This window comes from Spermophilus citellus, assembly GCF_964194105.1.
Source record: "Spermophilus citellus genome assembly, chromosome: 3".
Classification (NCBI taxonomy): Eukaryota; Metazoa; Chordata; class Mammalia; order Rodentia; family Sciuridae; genus Spermophilus; species Spermophilus citellus.
In genome coordinates, this window is record NC_138184.1 from 176,610,164 (window position 1) to 176,633,140 (window position 22,977).

The window sequence follows — 22,977 nt, forward strand, 5'->3', positions numbered from 1 at the left end:
AATTTTAGAAAAATCTAGAGGGTCAGCGGTATGAACTGGAGACAAATCATTTCACCATTTTGAGCCCCAGTTTCTTTGTGCCCTTTCAGACTTGACCTTTTTTGGTATTGTGGAAGTCCCGGAGCTTTGGCCATCTATTACTTCCCAAATGGGATGAAGCAAGTCCCTATTTGTGGGAAGTTGAGTGTTGGGTATCCATCTCTTGGGACTCCTCACCTTTGAGAGCTTTCTTTTCTTTCTTTCTATTACTCTAGGAAATCCTGTTACATAGCTCTCAAAAAAAAAAAAAAAAAGAAAAAAAAGAATAGTTGGGGGTTGCCACCCAGCTCCCCTAAGCAATTCTGTCCTGGCTCCTTGCAGAATAACCAGAAATCTAATGGATGATTTGATGCCAGAATTATTTAACCTCAAAAAGTTTTTTTTTTCCTCAAATTCCAGATTGAAGAACTTGAAGGAGTGAAGATTCTTAGATTTTCGAGTCCTATTTTTTATGGCAACGTTGATGGTTTTAAAAAATGTATCAAGTCTACAGTAAGTGTTTGATCCCTCAAAGTCTGGTTTCTAACCTTGAGATTTCACTCATTTATTTGTTGGGCTCCAACTGGGAATAAGGCCCTATGCACTATTCCTTTTATGATGGACATTTTATATAATATCCTTCCCCTCAAAAACTATATAGGGAGGAAAAATAAGTGGTTTACCATCTATTGGGAATTTTAATCCACATGTTAATCTAGCAACAATTGCCAGGCAAAAAAACGCTAGAGGTGAGTCCAGTCAGAATTTAGTGAATTCTAAACAAATAGCATAGAAAGTGTTAAGTGCTCCTTTGTGGACTGCTGGCTACACTACCGGGACAGGACTGGCAAGTTGGGCCAAGTTCCCAGGACGTTATAATCGCTGCGGGCACCAAGGAACTGTAGCCACCCAGGAGCCGCCCAGGGAGTGGCCCCAGGAACCTGCACTGCTGCCCTGGGCCGCTGCCTAGGACTTTGGGATTCCAACAGGCAGAAGGTCCAGTTGCAGAGTTTTTTTGCGGAGTTTTCCAGAGGCGATGTAAATTGTGTTGTGCAACAGACTGCCCAGAGGAGCAGATAGGGAAGGCAGATATTGAAGAGATAAATAACTATGCAAAACAATGCCACTGCTGTAAATATTTTTATTTGGAAAAATAGTTTCCTTCATTAAAAATAAAACGTATTTTTGTTGACACATATTGGGTTTATTTTGATTATTTTAAATTAACAAATAGTTTTAAAAGTGAAAAAATGTTCATAGAAGGGAGAGATGTCCAAGATAGTTGGACAAACTAGACAGCTGGGATAAGGAAAAGAGGATCATGTCAGGTGCTTGGGAGTCATGTGAGCATCTCTAAACTTCGAACTTGAACTTGGAATTTGCCTCCAGTGTTTTCCTAAGCGAGCTCCAGGGCAAACTGGTTCATAGGAATGTTCATAGAATTTGCAAATAACAAAAGGGCTCTGTGATGTAACGGAAATTTGGAAAAGAGAGTTTTAAAGCTAAGAGATTACTTTTTACCATTTTGTCTTTTTTTTTTTTTTTTAACTCTCTTGGAACTTTTAATATGCTGTTGTCTTCCCCAAGTCTCTGGTGGGGGTTGGGTGACCTGGTAGTAGAGGGGATCTACTCCATCAGAATGCACAATTTCTTTTTTGGCAGGGTGTCTCAAAGAAACAATATCTTTTGAGAAATAACTGTTCAGATAACAATTGCCACTAATGAGCATTGGGAACCAGACATTTTAAGTAACCTGACATTTATCTCCAAAGGTTGGATTTGATGCCATTAGAGTATATAATAAGAGGCTGAAGGCATTGAGGAGAATACAGAAACTCATCAAAAAAGGACAGTTAAGGGCAACAAAGGTGAGGCTCCATCTTTCTCCCCCCCCTAAATTATTTTTTTAAACATTTATTTATTTATTTTTATATGGTGCTGAGGATCAAACCCAGTGCCTCACATGTGCCAGGCAGGCATTCTGCCACTGAGCCATAACCCCAGCCCTCTCCCTTAAATTTTTTCCTTTCTCCATGAAAGTAGTCAGATGGTCTAAAATTAAATCTATCCCCTTTAGAATCCAGATGTGTAGGAACGGATGACATATGTATGTCAGAGAACAGCTGAGCTGTCCTTGTAGGCAAGAGGAATGGGTAGGAATAAAATGAAACCAGCAGGGCTCCCTCAAAACACAGGGTGTGATTTTTTTTTTCATCATGAACATCATCTGTATTAATTTTAAAACCTTATTTTAAAAATAAGGATTTTTCTTCAAAAATAATTTTAAAGGAACAAAAGTAATAATTCAATGCCAGAAAACTATAATAGAAGGCAGTAAGTTCATAAACTTTCAGAGCTATTAACTTCTGCTTAGATTTTCCTACCATTATCTCTCTTGACAAAGTTCTGTTATCTTCCAGAAATCTAGAATATTTTGACTCCTTGTTTTTCCATTTTTTCCTAGAGAACACCAAAGTTTGGGCTGAGGTAAAATTCTTTCCTTAAAAGCTCATTCCCTTGCTGGGTGTGGTGGCACACACCTGCAATCCCAGTAGCTCAGGAGGCTGAGGCAGGAGGATTGCAAGTTCGAAACCAGATTCAGTAACTTAAGTTAGCAAGATCCTGTCTCAAAATAAAAAAAGCTGGGGATGTGGCTCAGTGGTTAAGCACCATGGATTCAATCCCTACCCCCCACCCCCGCCACAAAAAAAGAGTTCATTCTCTTGACATTTTTGTTTACCAAGGAACACTGTATGCAGGACTTTTAAATAATTTGAAATGAATGGTTGAAAGACATTTCAAATCAATGGCAATTAAGTTGGCAGAGTTTTCTTTATTTAGAATGGCATCGTTAGTGATGCTGGTTCATCAAATAATGCTTTCGAGCCTGATGAAGATATTGAAGATCCTGAAGAACTTGATATCCCAACCAAGGAAATCGAGGTTCAAGTGGATTGGAACTCTGAGCTTCCAGTCAAAGTGAATGTTCCCAAGGTACCAATCCATAGCCTTGTGCTTGATTGTGGAGCTATATCTTTCCTGGATGTCGTTGGAGTGAGGTCATTGCGGCTGGTAAGATTCTGTTTATTTGAACTATAAACTTGGAGATTTGACAAGAGTAAAATAGGTTACCCTGTTTTGCAAAAGAGTTAATGCATGGGCTCTATAATTTTTCCAAGTGAATACTTTTGTGATAGAATGCAATTTTTTTTACTTTATTAGAGCAGTATAGTTTTACATAGAAGCTAGGTTCATTTTAACAAAATTATGCATTTGATTTACTCCATTTCAGTCCCGATTCCCTCTTCCTATTTTCCTCTTTCCCTCCACCCTCTTCCTATTTTCCTTCCTCTACTGATCTTCCTTACATTCATTCACTTATTTGTTTAAAATATTTTGTTGTTGTCGTCGTTGTTGTTGTTAGACCTTTATTTAATTTATTTATTTATATGTGGTGCTGAGAATCGAACCCAGTGCCTCACACATGCCAGGCCAGCGCTCTACCACTGAGCCACAACCCCAGCCCCATTCACTTATTTTTGATTGGTGCTTTCTACATATGCATAAAGGTTTAAATTCCCTGTGATATACTTGCATATGCAAATAATGTGATTCTGTTAAATTCGTTCCACATTTCCTCCCCTTTCCCTTCCCTCCTCCCTCCCCCTTGATCTCCTTCTTCTAAAGAGTGTGATATTTAAAAGGATAAGCTCTGGAGCCAGAGTTGAATTCTGGCTTCATCACTAGCACTAGCAGTGTGACCTTGAACAAGTTGCTTGATCTGTCTGTGTCTCTATTTCTTCATTGTAATAGAGGGGTGGGTAAAGATTGTATCTGCTTCACTGAAGTGTTATGAAGATTAAATAAGATAATAAATGCAAAGAATTTAGAAGAGTGACTGGCACATACTACCCCTTAGCAATTATGAATATTTAGAAGAGTGACTTCTTTTTTGTACAGGGAATTGAACCCAAGGGTCTACTACCAATGAGCTATATCCTCAGACCCTTTTTTATTTTATAAATATTTTTAATTGTAGATGGGTACAATACTTTAATTTTATTTATTTATATGTGGTGCTGAGAATCAAAACCAGTGCTTCAATACATGCCAGGCAAGTTCTCTACCACTGAGCCACAACTCCAGACCTTTTTTTGTTTCTTTTTGAGACAGGTTCTGGCTAAGTTTCTTAGGGCCTTGCTAAATTGCTGAGGCTGGCCTTGAACTTGCAGTCCTCCTGCATCAGCCTCTCAAGGTGCTGGGATTACAGGTGAATACCATTGTACCCAGCTATGAACATTTATTGTGTTTTATTTTTCTGAGAATGTATAAGAAATGGAATATGAAAAGAAGGGAAAATGGGCAAAGTTTGTGTCATTATTATTCTACTTTTTATGTGAATAGCCGCAGTATAAGGAGCACCAGGTACATGGTAGGACTCGAAAAGCTAGGCATTATTAAGAGGTTAGAATAGTCAGGCATGTAGGAAGTCAAGGCAAGAGTTGAGAAGCATGCAGGGTGAAAACATCCATGATTTCAGAAAGCAGTTATGCAAGCTCAAGTTCACACCTTCTTTCAAGTAGATGTTAAATGCCTTATATGTGCTAAGCACTCTTCCAGGCACAAGAGACTAGTGATGAAGTAACCATGGTCTCTACCCTCATGGGACTAAGCAGTCTAGGAGGGAAGGCAAACATTAAGTAATCTTATAATTTAACAACTGTATTAAGTGCTCCGAAGAAGTCTTTAAAGAGAGTGTCACCTTTAGGTTTCAAGTTTAGGTGAAACTTCTGGTAGACATCAAGATCTCTGTTATGAATATATCAATGTCAGAATCTTGACAGTAATTTTTGTATTGTAGTTTTATGAAATATTACTATTGGGAGAAACTGGGAACAGGGTACATAAAATCTCTCTACTATTCCTTACAACTACATTTACAATGATCATAAAACATTTAATCTTTTTTTTTAAACTCAATTTTTTTTAAAGAGAGAGTGAGAGAGGAGAGAGAGAGAGAGAATTTTTAATATTTATTTTTTAGTTCTCGGCGGACACAACATCTTTGTTGGTATGTGGTGCTGAGGATCGAACCGGGGCTGCACGCATGCCAGGCCAGCGCGCTACTGCTTGAGCCACATCCCCAGCCCCAAAAAACATTTAATCTTAAAAAGTCAATGCACTAGAACTATGAGCGATATATTCTATATAATCATCATTGTATTTGAAAGCAACTATTAAAGTATGGGAAATATTCTGGCATTAAATATGTTAGACTTTCTTTAAAAGTAATTCATTAAACCCTTGGGCCATTACAATCTAAAATGGATCTAAACCAATGCTTAGAGTGAAATGAACAACAAAGAACAAATGTGTGTTCTCCAGAGAGCTAATAACCAGATGTGCTAAGAGAACAGAACCTTTCAGCATATTCTCACACACTTTTGCCAAGCATAATTACTTCTCTATCTTACCTACGTAGTACTCACACCCTGGAATTATTTCCTGTCCTTGCAGATGTAGCCCAAAGCCCCCAGCTAAGCTAAACCTCTGTTAGAAATCTGCTTCATATTATTACATTTGATTGTCATGCCTTAGTCTGCTTACCTTTCTGATGCTTACCTGTCTGATGTTACAAATTTGTTTTTACTTTTAGATTGTCAAAGAATTCCAAAGAATTGATGTGAATGTGTACTTTGCATCACTTCAAGGTAAGTGCATCTATGTGCCAATCTATAAGACTTTTCCCTAAGTCCTTTCTCTCCTACCTTGGAATACGGGCACATAATGTCTGAAGGTCTTTTTTTTAAAAAAAAAAAAAACTCTTTAATATTGTTATAAAGAATGTGTAAGAAAATTTGCCATTTTAGTCACTTTTAAGTGTATAGTTAATCCACTAGCATTCGTTATCTTCACAATGTTTATAAACATCACTATTTCCAGAATTTTTCATCATCACAAACAGAAGCTCTGTACCAATGACACAGTAATTCTGAGAACATTTTTTATGTCAAAGATAATACCTTGAATTTGTGTCACAGAGCTGGGAATGTATAGAAACTTATGTGTGTAGGAAAGTGATAATGTTTAGACTGAGTTCTCTAGAAGCAGAGCCTGAGACAGGGATTCTTGCGTTAGTAGCTGAAGAAGTGAAGAAAGCAGGACAGGGCAGGAGAGGCTGGTCATGGAAGTAGTTTCAGAAGTTTGACATTAGATTCCTGATTGCATAGGGAGCTCCACAGCAGGAAGAACACCAGAGGTTATGCCGTCTTGAGCAAGGGGCCCGCCTTTGTATTCTCATTATAGTTAATCGATGATGCAGATCCCCCTTAGATACAGGTATAGCCTCCAGGCCTCTTCAGGCAAAACAGCTCCTATTGGCCAAGGAAAATTACCCAGAGAAGAGCAGAGCTGTGAACCGTTAGCAGCCAGGCTCACAGCAACTGGTACACTGATTTGGCAAAAGGTACATGGACTAAGGCCATCTATAAGCAGTTATGGGATAATCATTATGTGTGCTACTGGGAAAAAAAAATCTCAGTCAGTGTAGAAAAGGGTCACATTCTGGAAATGAGAAAGAAAAAAAGAAAGGAGCTACAAAACCAGTATTGGTAGATGTTATAAAAATACCTTTCCTATCAACTACTAACCATTATCTCTTTCTTCTGTAGATCATGTGATAGAGAAGATGGAGCAATGTGGCTTCTTTGATGATAACATTAGAAAGGACACATTCTTTCTGACTGTTCATGATGCTATAATCCATATACAGAACCAGGTTAAATCCCAAGATGGACAAGATTCCATTTTAGAAACAGTAAGTATTTAATTTTTCTGCATCTGTATCTTTCCTAAACTATCAGGTTTTCTATAAACTGCAAAAATTATACAAATATAGTTTGAAATCCAGCCTAATTGTTGGATTTTAGGCTAGCTGCATAACTTCTCAGAGGCTCAGTTTCTCATCTGTGAAATGGAAGTAAAAATATTTACCTTGCTGAGTAGACATGAGGACTAAATGAGATATTTTATACGAACATACCTGGGATGCCTAGTGTGTAATAGTTCTACAATGTTTCGGTTTACTAATAAAAGTGGGCATTAGCTATAATGCCTTTTTATAAGATAGCACTGAGTCCTGGATCTTCCATGATTTGTATATATAAATGCAAGATAAAGTTTAGCAATCTGGAAATCCTTGTATTATAAATATCTTTAAATAGGATCCATTCGTTTATAAGTGATCTTTAAAAAAAAAAATACTAAGGTCACAAATAAACCCAGGGTGAATTTTCTCCCACAAAACAGAATAGGCCTTAATTTCCTATTGGTTTTATTTTGTCAGTTCTCTTATCAAATATCTAGGAGAGGAGAACATTCTGGTCTAGTTCATTGCATGAGGCTACTGATAGGCCTGGAACAAGATCCTCCTTTCTCTTTGACCTTGACCTTTTCACAGTGAATTTGGGAAACTAGAACCAATACCAACAAAAATATGATGATGATGATTCTAGGGGCATAAAGAATATTAAATTGCTTCTCATTGTTATAAAATTGGGATAAGTAGATCTTTATTGTAGATTGGAAGTTGATGTTTGAAGTAAACTAATTTATAAAGTATTGTATATTCTATTTCAGCTTCTGTCAGTGGAGAGGTTGTTCTGCTTAATGGTTCCAGGGGAAAAAAGAGAGGCCCTAAATACTGAAGTGTTAATTTTAAATATGAAAAAGAGAAAAAGTAGTAAAACCATAAATATATTTTTAAAACATTTACATGGAAGCTGCTCATCTTTGAAAACACATAAACCTTTTTCTATTCAATTTAAAATTCTCTAAGCGAAAAAAGGATCATATAGCTAAAAAAGATTCCACTTTAAAGATAAAAGCAAAACCAAGGTATTGAGTTCTTTATCAACAAGAAAATAGTTATTTTTGTTAACACACAGTTGATCTAAAATCCTAGGCAGTGAATGTCACAAAACCCACTCACCAAGAACTCACCCACTGGGGCTGGGGTTGTGGCTCAGTGGTAGAGCGCTTGCCTAGCAGATGTGAGGCCCTGGGTTCTATCCTCAGCACTGCATATAAATAAACAAATAGACAGATAAAATAAAAAGATCCATTGACAACTAAAAAATATATATATATTAAAAAAAAAGAGTACACCCACCGTATTAGGATCCATCTTATTTGCAATCACAGAGACACTGTGAGTGGCTGGGATGAATTTTTTTTTTCCCCGAATATGTTAGGTTGAGTGTAACTGAATGCTTGCAGGACATACTTCCTTGTTCACTGAAGAGTAGGCTGAGCATTACTGTGGCCGGTGAGATCAGGAGCCTTATACTTCTGTGTCTCCTTAGGGTCTAGCACAAAGCTCCATCCATGATAGATAAATGGTAAATGATGACAAACCTCACCTGTGCTACTTTCCTTTTTTTCAAGAACAGTCACTTGTATATTAAGGACACTGTAGAAGCAGCAATATGATCCTCTCCTATCCCTTTTCTTCCCCCAGAACAGTCCCAACTTGTAGCTACACTTCACTGTACCTTTCCCATTCTGTCATGACCATAGCAACTTAATCTTTTAATTGATTTCCCTACTAAAAAATATAACTGGGTTGTTTGTGAGATGAAAAAGAGCAAAGTAGCACCACAAGATGACATTTTATCCTTGGCATGTATTTGGAGTTGCTTTGGAAATGTCCTTCATGCATTAATGCCTAGATTATTGTTCTCCCTTATGCAGATTAAATTATGTATTACCCTTAAAAAGCAGAGCTTTCTGGAACAGCCAGCTTGGTCTATAGATTGTTGGTTTCCATCTCCAATAAAATTAATTTCCATCCAATTCAAGTTGGGACCATTTAATGACCTGAGTCACGAGCCCTTCACAGTGCATTCACTGCTTGCTCAGTGCTGCACGGAGTGCTCTTAGCTTAGCTTTTGAAAGAGAGCTACTGACTGCTCAGTCCTTTAGGCAGGGGTTGTCCTGTTGAGAGGCATGCACTTCAGATGTTGGGGAAGACTGCTGAAACGGAATTTGGACAATAGAGAACTCCAGTTCTCTATTTCACACTTGAATGTGAAAAAATGGTAAGGTGGGAAATTAAAAAAAAAAAAAAAGCAGAAGAAATCTGAAGAGGATTCTGAAGTCTGGGATTAGAGATGAGAAGCACCAGCAGAACTTCAAATTTTCAGTGTGGTATCAGGTGGATGAATGCTATTATATTGCCAATAAATACTTTGTGTTCTCTTTGTCAAGATCACCCTCATTCAAGATTGTAAAGATCCTCTTGAATTAATGGAAGCAGAGTTGACTGAGGAAGAACTTGATGTCCAGGATGAGGTATGATACTTATTTTCTCCTGAAGAAAATAATTTGGATTAAATTTTGAGTAAACCGAATAAGGCAAGTAGTGAGTATGTCTGATTAAGAACCATTCAGGGGACCGGGATTGTGGCTCAGTGGTAGAGCTCTCACCTAGCATGTGCGAAGTCCTGGATTTGCTCCTCGGCACCACATAAAAAAAATAAGTAAAATAAAATAAAGATATTGTGTCCATCTACAACTAAAAAATAAATATTTTTAAAAAAAGAACCATTCAGGGAAAAGAGTTCCAAAAAATATAAAAAGGATGGCTTGAGGGCTGGAGATGTGGCTCAAGCAGAGCATGCTTGCCTGGCATGCGTGCGGCAGGGGTTCGATCCTCAGCACCATATACAAACAAAGATGTTGTGTCTGCCGAAAACTAAAAAATAAATATTAAAAAAAGATTTTAAAAAAGAGGATGGCTTTAAAGGAGGGAAAAATAGAAAACAAGAATTCTCCCTTGAAGACATGAAATACTTGACAACGTTTTGTCTCAAGCATATTGAGATGATCAGCAACTTGCAGTAGCTAATGCACTGCATCTTGATTTTATACCTAACCCAACAAAATATTGTTCAGAGACCTGAGGCCATGGGATAGGGAGAAAGTGAATGGAGGAATTCCTAATCCAGGAATTTCATAAGCTTCAGGAATAGTACATAAGAAATAGAAACCTTATGACTTTTCACTTTTCAGGATAGTACATAAGGAATAGAAACCTTATGACTTTTCTTCGTCTGACTGATAAGGGCTTAAAAAAGATACTCCACTGGAGGCTGATTCTATGAATTTCAGATGCTCTGTGGCATCGGACTATTCCTAGGAAACTTGCCTGAACTTCTAATGTCTGAATAAGCTTTGTGGTTCCACCCCTGAGTAAAATAGCAACAATGGAAGATCATAGAATTAAAAAAAGAAATTTTTTTGGTTGTATATGGATACAATACCTTTATTTTATTTATTTATATTTTTATGTGATTCTGAAGATTAAATCCAGTGCCTCACATTTGCTAGGCAAGCACGCTACCACTGAGCTACAACCCCAGCCCCAAGATCAGAGAATTTTAAAGTTGGAAGATTTCTTAAAAATGAAGTTAGCTGGGTATATGGTGGCACATGCCTGTAATCCCAGCTATTTGGGAAGTTGAGGCAGGAGGGACATAAGTTCAAGGCCAACCTCCGCAGTTTAGCAAGACCCTGGCTCAAAATAAACAAAAAGGGCTAGGGATGTAGGTCAGTTCAGTGGTAGAGTGTCCCTAAGTTCAATCCCTCCTATGTAGAAGTCCCTCCTGCACCATTCTTGATGGATGTTTACTTTTGTGTGAACATTTCCAAAAATAGGCAACAAGGGATGCTCAATGGAGTTTGCTACATGGATACAAGTTTCTAAATGTTAGCTGTGTTTACAAAACTGAATTTGGCTTTTCCATAATAACCACCTAGTGAGAATGAGATCTGCCTTCCTTAGCAACACAAACCTTCCCACTTAACAGAGAATAGCTCTTATGTCTCTTCCAGACTCTCCTCCAGGAAAACTCCTCCAATTTATTCTACTGTTCCTCACAGACATGAAGTTTGTCAATATTTCACTGTCCAAGATGGGAACAGAAAGTTCTAAAGGTGGTCAGACCCAGATGGACATTATACAACCACTACTTAACTTGATCTCATCAAGATCTTTTTTAAAAAAAATCTCTTTTTAGTTGTAGTTGGACACAATACCTTTATTTTATTTATTTATTTTTATGTGGTGCTGGTGATTGAACCCAGAACCCTGCACATGTGAGGCGAGCTCTTTACCACTGAGCCACAACCCCAGCCAATCAAGATCTTTTTATTACTGTAACTTTAAAATGTCTGCTTTCACTGTAGCTGCATGCAAATCTTAGCATCTACCCAACAGGGTCAACTAAAGACATTTTCATACAAACTGTGGTCTAGCGGGGGTGTTCATGTATATTTGTCATTGATTTTGGGCCCAAATGTAAGATTAGACATATTTCTGCTAGATTGTACCTTATGGTTCCAGTTTATTGAAACAGTTTGGCAACTTGAATCTATCAATCAACTCCCCAACTCAACCTATAAAATAGACAAATCAGATAAGCATGACTTCTCTGCCTTTTTCCAGGTCTTGATAAAAATTGTTGATAAGAATAGTTTTCTCTGATATGAAGATGGGGACTGGAGGGGGGGGGAGCATGGGTGTGATGCAGGAACTTTAGATATGGCAAAGGGGAGGGAAAGGAAAGGAGGGGGCAGGAGGTAGCAAAGATGGTGGAATGAGATGGATATCATTACCTCAAGTACATGTATGAAGACACAAATGGTGTGACTATATTTTGTGTACAACCAGAGAAGGGAAAAATTGTGCTCTATATGTGTACTATGAATTGAAATGCATTCTGCTGTCATGTATAACAAATTAGAATTGTCGCATTCCCGGCGACAAAAACACTCAGGGTCACTCCAGGGGAACTGGGCTGAGGAAATAACCACACAAGAGACAGAGATACCTTTTTCTTTGGGGGTCCTGTGATGCTCTTCTGACCTTAAGGGTCCGCAGAAAGAGAGAGAGAATGCGTGAGCTCGTGCTGACCCCTTTTATTGAGGAGATGCCATTCAAATGAGGCAAAGGGTCAAGTTTCAAGGGGCTGAGTCTAGCTTCATGATGTCTGCTGTCAGCAGGTTGACTGACATCTAGGAAAGCCACACCCAAAGGCAGAGCAAGAGAAGCGGACACACAAAGGGCATTTCTGTGGAACATTCTATCCCAAACAGGGCAAAGGGGTAATATCACAAAGAAACAGTTGAGCATAGCTCAACCCAAGGGGCTGCAAGAAGGCACGCCTACACATGAAAACACATTTTGTGACATTTTGTGACTTCCAAGATCGGGGCAGCCATCTAGGGCCACTTTGATGTGGCCAAATCACTTGGAAGTGACCAACAGAGCCTCAACTAATCAGGGAGGGAAAATGCTGGTAACATAGAGTGACGGCCTCCCACACAGAATAAATAATATTTTTAAAAAAGAATAACATCCAAACCCCTGTCATAAAATCAGGCAATAGAGACAAAGAGTGAGAATCACAGGCCCTGCATCTTAGCCCACCAGCTTAATAAGCCTAGGAAAGTCATTATGAGCTGAGAATTTCTTCCAGTTTTAGTAACTTATGACTCTATGGATATAGGGCAGCCTTAGTTTGAGTAAAAACTCCTATCAAAACTGGAACTTAAGAAGAAGCTGTCATATTATAGGATTTTTTTGACTACCACATAAAAGGATCATTCATTTAGGCTTCTATAGGTGGTGAAGCAATCTGGCACAGCAGTTTCAATGGCATGGGCTTTAGGACCAGACAGATCTGCAGGCTAGTCCTGATTCTGCGATTTATTGGCTGTACAGCCCAGGGTAAATTACTTACCCTGTCTTTATTTTGGTATCTGCATGTAAAATAGAAAATACCACAGAGTTCTAAAAATTGAAGGATGCATGTGAAATAACAAGAGCAGTGTCTTATGTATAGTAAGTGCTCAATAAATAGTAATTATTGCTTTTATATAAATCCAATTAAAGTGTGATGAAGGTCATTAAGTTTTATTCTACTTTTATTGTGACAATATGTACCTAAGATGTATAAAATTAAGCAACCAATACCATAAAAACGTTATTTGTAAGAGGATGATGTAGACACAAGTTGCACCAATACTGTTTCCCTTTTGTTTCCACAGGCTATGCGTAGACTTGCTTCCTGAAAGTGGGATCAGGAGGTCACTCACTGTAAACAAGGACTGCAAGGCATAATTTACCCAACAATATCATTCTATGCAAACATTTTCTGCATTGATTATTTCTTTGGACTTGAAACACTTCATTCTTTTCCTTTGCATTTTTTTAAGTCATTGAGTTTTTTAACCTCTTAGTCATTAAATGATGAAAACATTTAGATAATTTCTGTGCCTTATTTATTTAATAAGCAGCTTACCTCTAAAATGTGCAAAGTGGCAAGGAGAATTGCCCAGGCAAATTGGTAATGTCCAGGATCTGCTGACATTGTAAGATGCTGCAAATCTGTCATGCAGGTGAACTAGCAATGTGCACCAGGTTACTGGCATATCTCTGTTCAATCAGAGTAAGTGTTGACCTAATAGCTTCTGTGGGCGGGTGAGTCAGGAAGGACTAATCATAAAGAAAGATGTTTCTGATTGACCTTGATATCCATGAGCTGCACTGATCACAGAGTAAAGGCACATTCAGAAAATGCTGAAATGCAATTATTCATGCTTTTATCAATAATAGCCTTTTTGCAAAATAAGTCAAAGTTTTTAAAATGCAAGTTTGGTTAGTACTTAGTAATGAAGTGTTGTTATATGTGACCAGATATATAACCAGAATTTAGGATCTCTTTAATGCTGGACATGGTTCACTTAAAAACTATTAGAATGGGGCTCATATATTTTAAAAATATTGGGCCAGAGAAGTGAGATTTTCATGGCTTATAGAAATAATTTTTTGATATGATAACATCATAGATCACAATTAAGATCAAAGAAAATAAAATATGAGACAGACTAGCTTAAAAATGAAGTTTTAACTTATCCTTATAGAAATGCTCATTGTGTGAAACTTTATATAGGTATGATATATTGAAAACTGCTATTATGAGCAAAACCAATTTTGATATAAGATCATGATGATTAAAATTAGCTTATATTTTTCTCCACTTATCAGTACTTAAAGTAATATTTAATTGAATTCTAACTACTTTTCAAAAGAAATCTACAAATAAAATGTCTATAGTAGTCTGTACTTAAAATGAGTTAACTCAAAAGGAAAAAATGGTTTGGAATATACACTTTGGAAATAGATACTTTAAAAAAATCCATATCTTAAGCCAGCAAATTTTATCTTTCATTTTTACTTAGTCTTTTCCAAACACAGTTCTAGGTATTAATGTATAATGTATAGGTTGGAGTGAAGTCACCATTTCCAGAAACAAATAAGTACTCAGGTCTTCAGTTGAGCCAGTGTCCTGCTTGATTGAGGGCTATATTTCCCTTTAGCACAGGTGTGTGAAATTCCCAAATGTGTTTGGTTATCCAAAGGTACAATGTGTCATCTCTGTTTTTTTTTTCTTAAATAAAATCAGAAACCATGTTCCCACTTCTGAAGGAAGATGATCAGTGATAATATAAAATTAGGTGATCCTGAATTGTGATTATATCTAGTTGTGGCAAAACCAGAATTATAATGCTATCTCATTTTCATAGTGATACCTGATTATAAGGGCAAAAATTATCTCTAAAGAGTGAATGTAATAGTCTTGCAGAAAATGAAAGAATACCTCTGTTCAATAGAGGGAATGTGCACTGCTCTCTCTCTTTCTCTTTTTTTTTAAAGGAGATACCAAAGTTCCATTTTATAAGCTAGATTTTTGTAAAATCTTGGGTCCATTTGCGACTATGAAGACCAGTCTTACTTGTTTCACCTGCACACTCTAGAAATACTCTCCTATGTATTTTGTGAATAGCAAGTATACCCTTAATTCTGCATTGTCTATGGAAATTTTACTTGAAATTAAAACTGTCTCTGTCATATTCTTAACCTATAGGATGATTATAGTATTACATATGAATTTTAATAGCAAGTGAAAACCTTAAATCATGTAAATTTGAAAATATTTACACATATATTTAATAATTTCAAAGTTGCCTTTTGCTGAAGTGTGTCTTTTCTGAGAAAAACTATTAAACATAATTTTAAAATCCCATATTCCAAGTTTGTCATTACTTTTTTTCCATGTTTTATTTATTTATTTATTTAAATTAATATATGAGAGTGGAATGCGTTACAATTCTTATTTCACATGTAGAGCACAATATTTCATATCTCTGGTTGTATGCACAGTATATTCATACCAATTTGTGTCTTCATACATGTATTTTAGATAATAATGACCATCACATTCCACCATTATTCTAACCCCATCCCCCCCTCCCTTCCCCTCCCACCCCTCTGTCCTATCTAGAGTTTGTCTATTCTTCCCATGCTCCCCCTCCCTACCCCATTATGAATCAGCCTCCTTATATCAGAGAAAACATTTGGCATTTGTTGTTTTGGGATTGGCTAACTTCACTTGGCATTATCTTCTCTAACTCCATCCATTTACCTGCAAATGCCATGATTTTATTCTCTTTTATTGCTGAATAATATTCCATTGTGTATATATGCCACTTTTTTTTATCCATTCATATATTGAAGGGCATCTAGGTTGGTTCCACAGTTTAGCTATTGTGAATTGTGCTGCTATAAACATTGATGTGGCTGTGTCCCTGTAGTATGCTCTTTTTAAGTCCTTTGGGTATAGACCGAGGAGAGGGATAGCTGGGTCAAATGGTGGTTCCATTCCCAATTTTCCAAGAAATCTCCATACTGCTTTCCATAATTGGGTGCACCGATTTGCAGTCCCACCAGCAATGTATGAGTGTACCTTTTCCCCACGTCCTCACCAACACTTATTGTTGTTTGTCTTCATAATAGCTGCCATTCTGACTGAAGCAAGATGAAATCTTAAAGTGGTTTTGATTTGCATTTCTCTAATCGCTAGTGATGATGAACATTTTTAAATATATTTGTTGATTGATTGTATATCCTCTTCTGAAAAGTGTCTGTTCAGGTACTTGGCCCATTTATTGATTGGGTTATTTGCTTTTTTTTGGTGCTTAGCTTTTTGAGTTCTTTATATACCCTAGTGCTCTATCTGATATGTGAGGGGTAAATATTTGCTCCCAAGATGTAGGCTCTCTATTCACCTCACAGATTGTTTCTTTTGCTGAGAAGAAACTTTTTAGTTTGAGTCCATCCCATTTATTGATTCTTGATTTTAATTTGTGTGCCAAAGGAGTGTTATTAAGAAAAACCTTAGGGCTGGGGATGTGGCTCAAGCGGTAGCGTGCTCGCCTGGCATGCGTGCGGCCCGGGTTCGATCCTCAGCACCACATACAAACAAAGGTGTTGTGTCCGCCGAAAACTAAAAAATAAATATTAAAAATTCTCTCTCTCTCTCTCTCTCTCTCTCTCTCTCTCTCTCTCCCCCCTCTCTCACTCTCTCTTAAAAAAAAAGAAAAACCTTAAATAATATAAATTTGAAAATATTTACACATAAATTTAATAAATGCAAAGTTGCCTTTTGCTGATGTGTGTCCTTTCTGAGAAAAACTATAAAATATAATTTTAAAATCCCATATTCCAAGTTTGCCATTACTTAAAAAAAAATGTAGATAGACACAACACAATGCCTTTATTTTTATGTGGTGCTGAGGATCGAACCCGGGTCCCGCCCATACCAGGGGAGCACTCTACTACTGAGCCACAATCCCAGCCCTTGCCATTACTTTTATCAGTCATCATTTTGATTATTCTTCATAGCCCTAATTCCATTTGTAGGTAATTTTTTTTGTAGGTTTATCAATGCATAAATAATGTTATTCACAAATCTCAGTAAAATCCGTAATACTTAACCAAATATTTACAGCTTATTTTGTACAATGGTTTTCATTATTTTAAGCAAACTCTTCATTCTAGTTCAACATACATATAAAAAGAATACAAATCCTAGTGTATTCTTAAAGAATTTTCATAAGCACACCAGTCAGCCAGTCCCACATCAACAAGCAGAATAGAATCAGTGCCCTGCAGCCCTCCCAAACTCCTCCTGCCTAGTAAAGCCAAGGGTAATCACTGTCCTCAGTCATAAAACCTATTTTTTTGAAATGGCAATAAATGGAAGCAAAGAGTATTTTCCTCCTTCACTTTTGTGTGTTTTCTTTTACTCAATGTTATCATCAGTTCCATCCCTGTTTATGCATGCAGCAACCATTCATTAATTTGTTCTGCTGTATAGTATCCCACTATCTAAATACTTATTTATCCATGGGCTTTCATGAATAGGACTGCTCTGAACATTCTTGTGAGGTGCTCCTCCAGGTTCCAGAAATATCTGGGGTGGGGTCCTCTATATGGGGCGTGGCCATAAGAGATGAGAGTCAGTGGAAGTAGGATTAATCTCTGACTACATCAGTTAGAATAAAAAGCATTTGTCAAGTGAACAATATAATAAACAATGTAACACAAGGCACGTGGACTCTAGTTTAATCAAATGAACATTAGTTCCAAAAGAAAACTACATAAGAACAAGTGAATGGGACAAAATGAATGGGGGAGAGAGAAAAACAAATGTAAGGGAAAGAGGAAAGGAAGGTCAGAGGAGTAAAAGAGTAAAAAGGGGGAGAGTCACTGATGAAGAAAATGTCATTAGAGGGCTGAACTCAGTGGTGCATACTTGTAACTCCAGCTTCCCAGGAGGCTGAGGCAGGAGGATCCCAAATTCAAGGCCAGCCTGAGTAACTTACTAAGATCTTATCTCAAAATAAAGAGAGCTGTGCTTATAGCTCAGTGGTACAACACTTGCCCAGCATGCGTGAGGCCCTGGGTTTGATCCCCAGTTCTGAAAAAAAAAAAAAATTAGGAAAGGAATAAGAGATAGAGAATTTGGCAGCAGGAAAAGAAAATTCAAATAGAGGGTTGATTTCAATACAAACATCCTTTAAGAACTCAAGAGAAGTGAGTGACACTCCTTGTCCTACACACCATACCCTCTCTTGGTCCTCTTTACCTGGGTCTGTTCCCTCACCCCATATAGTTATCATCTTTTGGTTTGCCCTATAATTCACTTATGTTAGTTGTTTTTCTCTTCCTGTTTCCTCCTCTATGCTAGAACATAAGCTTTTCCAGGGCAGAGTTCTTGTTTTGTTCCTGGACATAACACCAGCACTTAGAAGTGTCAGAAGGGCCAGTCACACATTAGGTGCTCAACAAATATTGCTGAATGGCTGAATTAAGCTGCAGTTAGTGATGCTGAATCAGGCTAACATGGTTTGAGAATATTAGTCTTCAAAATATATAAGAACATGCAGTGTTTCGCCAGCTTTCAAGACTATTTCTGAGGCCTACGGCAATAACTCATTCTTGCTGCTTACTTACTAGATTCCAGGAAAGGGGCTGGCAAATCATTTAGCTACTAACAGAGAGCATGCTGTTGAAGGTCTTTTAGACTTTGTACTCATTTTGAATACGCTGAACAAGGTAGCCCACTCTCTTTTTCTTCAGGAACATCTTTGGGTCTGGACATGGAGATATTGTTTTTTGTATAAGATTTTCTAGCTTCGAGATCATTCCCAGTGCATTTTTTTTTAAGATCATTTGCTCCAGTATTGAGCTCCTTTGTCCTCATTTAAAACTTTCCAAGGGCACTCATTTCTCCATCTCCCCCATGTTAACATCTTGCATAGTGACTGTATAATATAAACCCAGGAGATTGGTGTTGTACAAACCATAGAGCTTATTCATATTTTATCAGTTACACATACACTCAGATGTGTGTATCTCTATGCAACGTTATCCCTTGCACAACTTCATATAAACAATCAAGCTTAACTATCCTGTCAACAAAAGACTTCTTCTGAGGATTCCCTTTTTAAAAATATTTTATTTTTTTATTAGTTCATTTTGGTTATAAATAATATTAGGGTTCACTTTGACATAATTATACAAGATAATTTACTACAATTCAGTCCCCAGTACTTCCCCTTTCCATCCCTCTTCTCTCCCCTGTTCCCTTTCCTCTACTGATACACTTATTTATAGTTGTTTTTTTTTAATTAGTGCCTTGTGGATGTATATGAAAGTGAGGTTCACTGTGGTATATTCATATCTGGACATAGGAAAGTTAGGTCAGATTCATTCCCAGTTCTTCCTCAGAGCCCTTTTCAAAAAGCACTTCTAAGTGCAGATACACCTTGCCACCATCACACCACCATGGTGTGAACAAGAACATTTTGAATTGGAAGAGCACCTCTGGTATTAGCCTTCCTGTGGCCAGGTTAGGTTGAATGCCTGCTACTCTACTGCATTATACTGTACTATACTGAAAGGTGAGGTACTGGGGACTGAATTGAAGCCAATTGTATTTCATGTTTGTATGATTATGTCAAAATGAATCCTAATATTATTTATAACTAAAATTAATTTAAAAAATTTAAAAACTTGTTTGCAATGATTTCTAGTGAGCCTCCAATGAGAAAATATTTTTCCTCTGCAACTTCATTTCTACCCACTACTATCCCAGGCATGGAGGAGCTCTAGGCCATATAGCAGGAACATCTAAATGTCACTTTTTACATGTGATGAAATGCTAAAAGTCCTTGACCAAACAGTACTGCAAGCTAGGGGAGTCTTCAGAGAAGAGGTTTTCTTTAAGGCATCTGTGAACCAGGTGGCACTGCCCCAACAGTTGAGGATGGTTCTTTTTTATTATTATTATTAGTTGTTCAAAACATTACATAGTTCTTGACATATCATATTTCACACTTTGATTCAAGTGGGTTATGAACTCCCATTTTTACCCCGTATACAGATTGCAGAATCACATGGGTTACACATCCACGTTTTTACATACTGCCATACTAGTGTCTGTTGTATTCTGCTGCCTTTCCTATCCTCTACTATCCCCCCTCCCCTCCCCTCTCCTCCCTTCCCATCTTCTCTCTCTACCCCATCTACAGTAGTTCATTTATCTCCCTTGTTTTTTTTCCCTTTCCCTCACTTCCTCTTATATGTAATTTTGTATAACAATGAGGGTCTCCTTCCATTTCCATGCAATTTCCCTTCTCTCTCCCTTTCCCTCTCACCTCTCGTCCCTGTTTAATGTTAATCTTCTTCTCATGCTCTTCCTCCCTGCTCTGTTCTTAGTTGCTCTCTTTATATCAAAGAAGACCTTAAAAGAGCGTACTATAGGGATACTGCTACATCGATGTTCATAGCAGCACAATTCACAATAGCTAGCTGTGTAACCAACCTAGATGCCCTTCAATAGATGGATGGATAAAAAAAAAAATGTGGCATTTATACACAATGGAGTATTACTCTGCACTAAAAAATGACAAGATCATGGCATTTGCAAGGAAATGGATGGCATCAGAGCAGATTATGCTAAGTGAAGCTAGCCAATCCCTAAAAAACAAATGCCAAATGTCTTCTTTGATATAAGGAGGATGGTTCTTATCTCTGCATGATGATCAAAATAGCCAAGCCTACTTTCCCCAGTTGGATTCATTTCTAGTGCATCAATTTGTGAATCAGCACAGCAGGATCCTTTAAATTATTCCCCCCAAGCTTGTACCATATACAAAAGAAAGAGCTGGGAATCCTTCTATACTCTGGCCCAGAAGTATATCATGAATAGGAGAGGTCTGGATCATTAAAACACATGGCCGTTCTCCAGTAAGCTCCTCATTTAGTTGGTCAGGGAAGGAAGTAGTGAGAAACAAGACTAGAGACTGGCCTGGGGCCAGATAATGAGGGGTCTTGTATACTACATTAAGGAGCTTGGATTTTATCCTCTTTTCTGGTAAGAGATAAAGGCAAAAATGGTTGGGTTACATTACCTGACTAATCCAATCAGCTGATCTAGGTACCTAGAAATAAATTCAGAAGGTGAAATTAAACTGAATGAATGGGGCTTTTGTGTTTTAGTTTCCAAGGACAGAGTAAGAGATGAAAGCTTTTGTGATTTTGAAACAAAGGCCTTGTTCCATGATGGTGATTTTCATTTCTATAGTTCATCCTTTTAAGATAATTGCAGTATTACATTATTTATAATTACACGAGACCTTATTTTATGATCAGAAAAATAAATATGTAGAATTTAAAATATATAAAGCAAAATCAGAATCTGATTTGAGATGATGGAGTTAGTATTTCCTTATAAATATGTTGTTGTTTCTATGTGGGAGTCACTGTCTTCTTCTGGTTTTATTTGCTTGTAAAAAAAAAAAAAAAGAACATTCAGTCCCTAAAACAAAGGAAGAATGGTTGCTTAATATTTCTGTTTAAACCAGTTATTAAATGTCTGTGACAGAATACCAGCTCTGGCAAATGAGGGCTCTGTGTTTGCTGCCACCTCATCCCAAGGAATTAAAGAGCTTCAAACTTTGGGAGTGACACTCGGCTCTGCCTTTCCTCAGCCCCTCTTCTCCATGCTGGGTGGCTGGCCACATGGCCAGCCACACAGTGTGAGGAAGCTTGGTATCAAAATCTCTGGGGTCAGAGTGAGGAAAGACAGAGGCCAAATTTGCCTGCTCAAGTCATAGAGGGTATTTGCTCTTTTTTGTTTCATCTGCTTCCACCCATCCTCACCCCCAGGACACTAGTTTTTCCAGCAATTCCTCATTCATTCATCAAATGTTTACTGTGCACCTATTTTATGACAGGCACAGAAGTAGGGGCTGTGTAAGAGACTGTTCTCCAGTCTCTTTTCTCATGAAACTTTAATGTGAAGTGATCAACAAAGAAGTAAACAACAGAGGATTAGTTCCAGACTTCCACAGATATCAAAATCCATAGATGCTCAAGTCCCCTCTGTAAATGGTGTAATATTTACAGATAACCTACACACATCCTCCTATATACTTTAAATCAACTCTATATTAATTATAATACTTAATACAACGTACATGCTATGTAAATATAGTGGTTTTACTGTTATTTTGTTTAGGAAATAATTACAAGAGAAGTCTGTACATAAGACACAGTTTCTCCTCCTCCTCCTCCTCCTCCTCCTCCTCCTCCTCCTCCTCTTCCTCCTTCTCCTCCTCCTCCTCCCCCTCCTCTTCCTCCTCCTCCCCCTCTTTTGGTACTAGGTATTGAACCCAGGGGTGCTTAACCACTGAGCCACATCCCCAGCCCATTTTTTCATTTTTTTTCTTTATTTTGAGACAGGGTCTCACTAAGTTGTTTAGGGCCTCACTAAATTACTGAGGCTGCCTTTGAACATGAAGTCCTCCTGCCTCAGCTTCCAGAGCTGCTGGGATTATAGGTGTGCACCACCTTACCCACCATTTTTTATTTTTATTTGACACAAAACTGCACATATTTATGGGGTACAATGTGGTATTTTAACACATGTATACAATATGTAACTATCAGGTCAAGATAACTGGCATAACCCATCACCTCAAACATTGATCATTTCTTCGTGGTGGGAACATAAAATATTCTCTCTCTCCCCCCCCCCCTTTTAAAATATACAATGAATTGTTGTCAACAATTGAACCATATAATAAACAATGTAACACAAGGCACATGGACTCTAGTTTAATCAAATGAACATTAGTTGACTCCATGGATGCAGAGCCAGTGAATATAGAGGGCTGACTGTATAAATGACATGTGTGGTAGAGGCTTTGAAGATGACACATGGAGGGCAATGATCAAAAATAACAAGGGTGGAAGGACTAAGCTTACTCCCAGTGGAGAGAGTATTTATGGGAGGATTAGTGTGTAGAGGGGGTGGGGGCGGAGCTCTTAAAACAGAGGGAACTGAACAGGATTTTGAGACAGGAAAGAAGTCAATTGGGAGGGGTGTTGATAGGAAAGGAAAGATCAGCAGGTCTGGAATGTAGTGAGAGGAAGGGAAGGTGAGGGGGCTGCGAAGGCAGAATCCTTGGCCTCGAAAAGCTTGT

General features: G+C 37.7%; 1 protein-coding gene across 1 annotated transcript in view; it reads left to right on the forward strand.

The window, feature by feature from the left end:
* Nucleotides 1–13,152, forward strand: part of SLC26A4 (solute carrier family 26 member 4) — a gene marked incomplete at both ends in the record, with an annotated part of 58,781 nt that extends 45,629 nt beyond the window's left edge. The window contains 7 exons of the mRNA XM_081287295.1: nucleotides 439–531; nucleotides 1,791–1,886; nucleotides 2,860–3,090; nucleotides 5,675–5,729; nucleotides 6,690–6,835; nucleotides 9,286–9,369; nucleotides 13,129–13,152. Coding sequence (XP_081143421.1) covers nucleotides 439–531; nucleotides 1,791–1,886; nucleotides 2,860–3,090; nucleotides 5,675–5,729; nucleotides 6,690–6,835; nucleotides 9,286–9,369; nucleotides 13,129–13,152 — 729 coding nt within the window. The remainder of the gene's footprint in view (nucleotides 1–438; nucleotides 532–1,790; nucleotides 1,887–2,859; nucleotides 3,091–5,674; nucleotides 5,730–6,689; nucleotides 6,836–9,285; nucleotides 9,370–13,128) is intronic.
* Nucleotides 13,153–22,977: the final 9,825 nt, after the last annotated feature.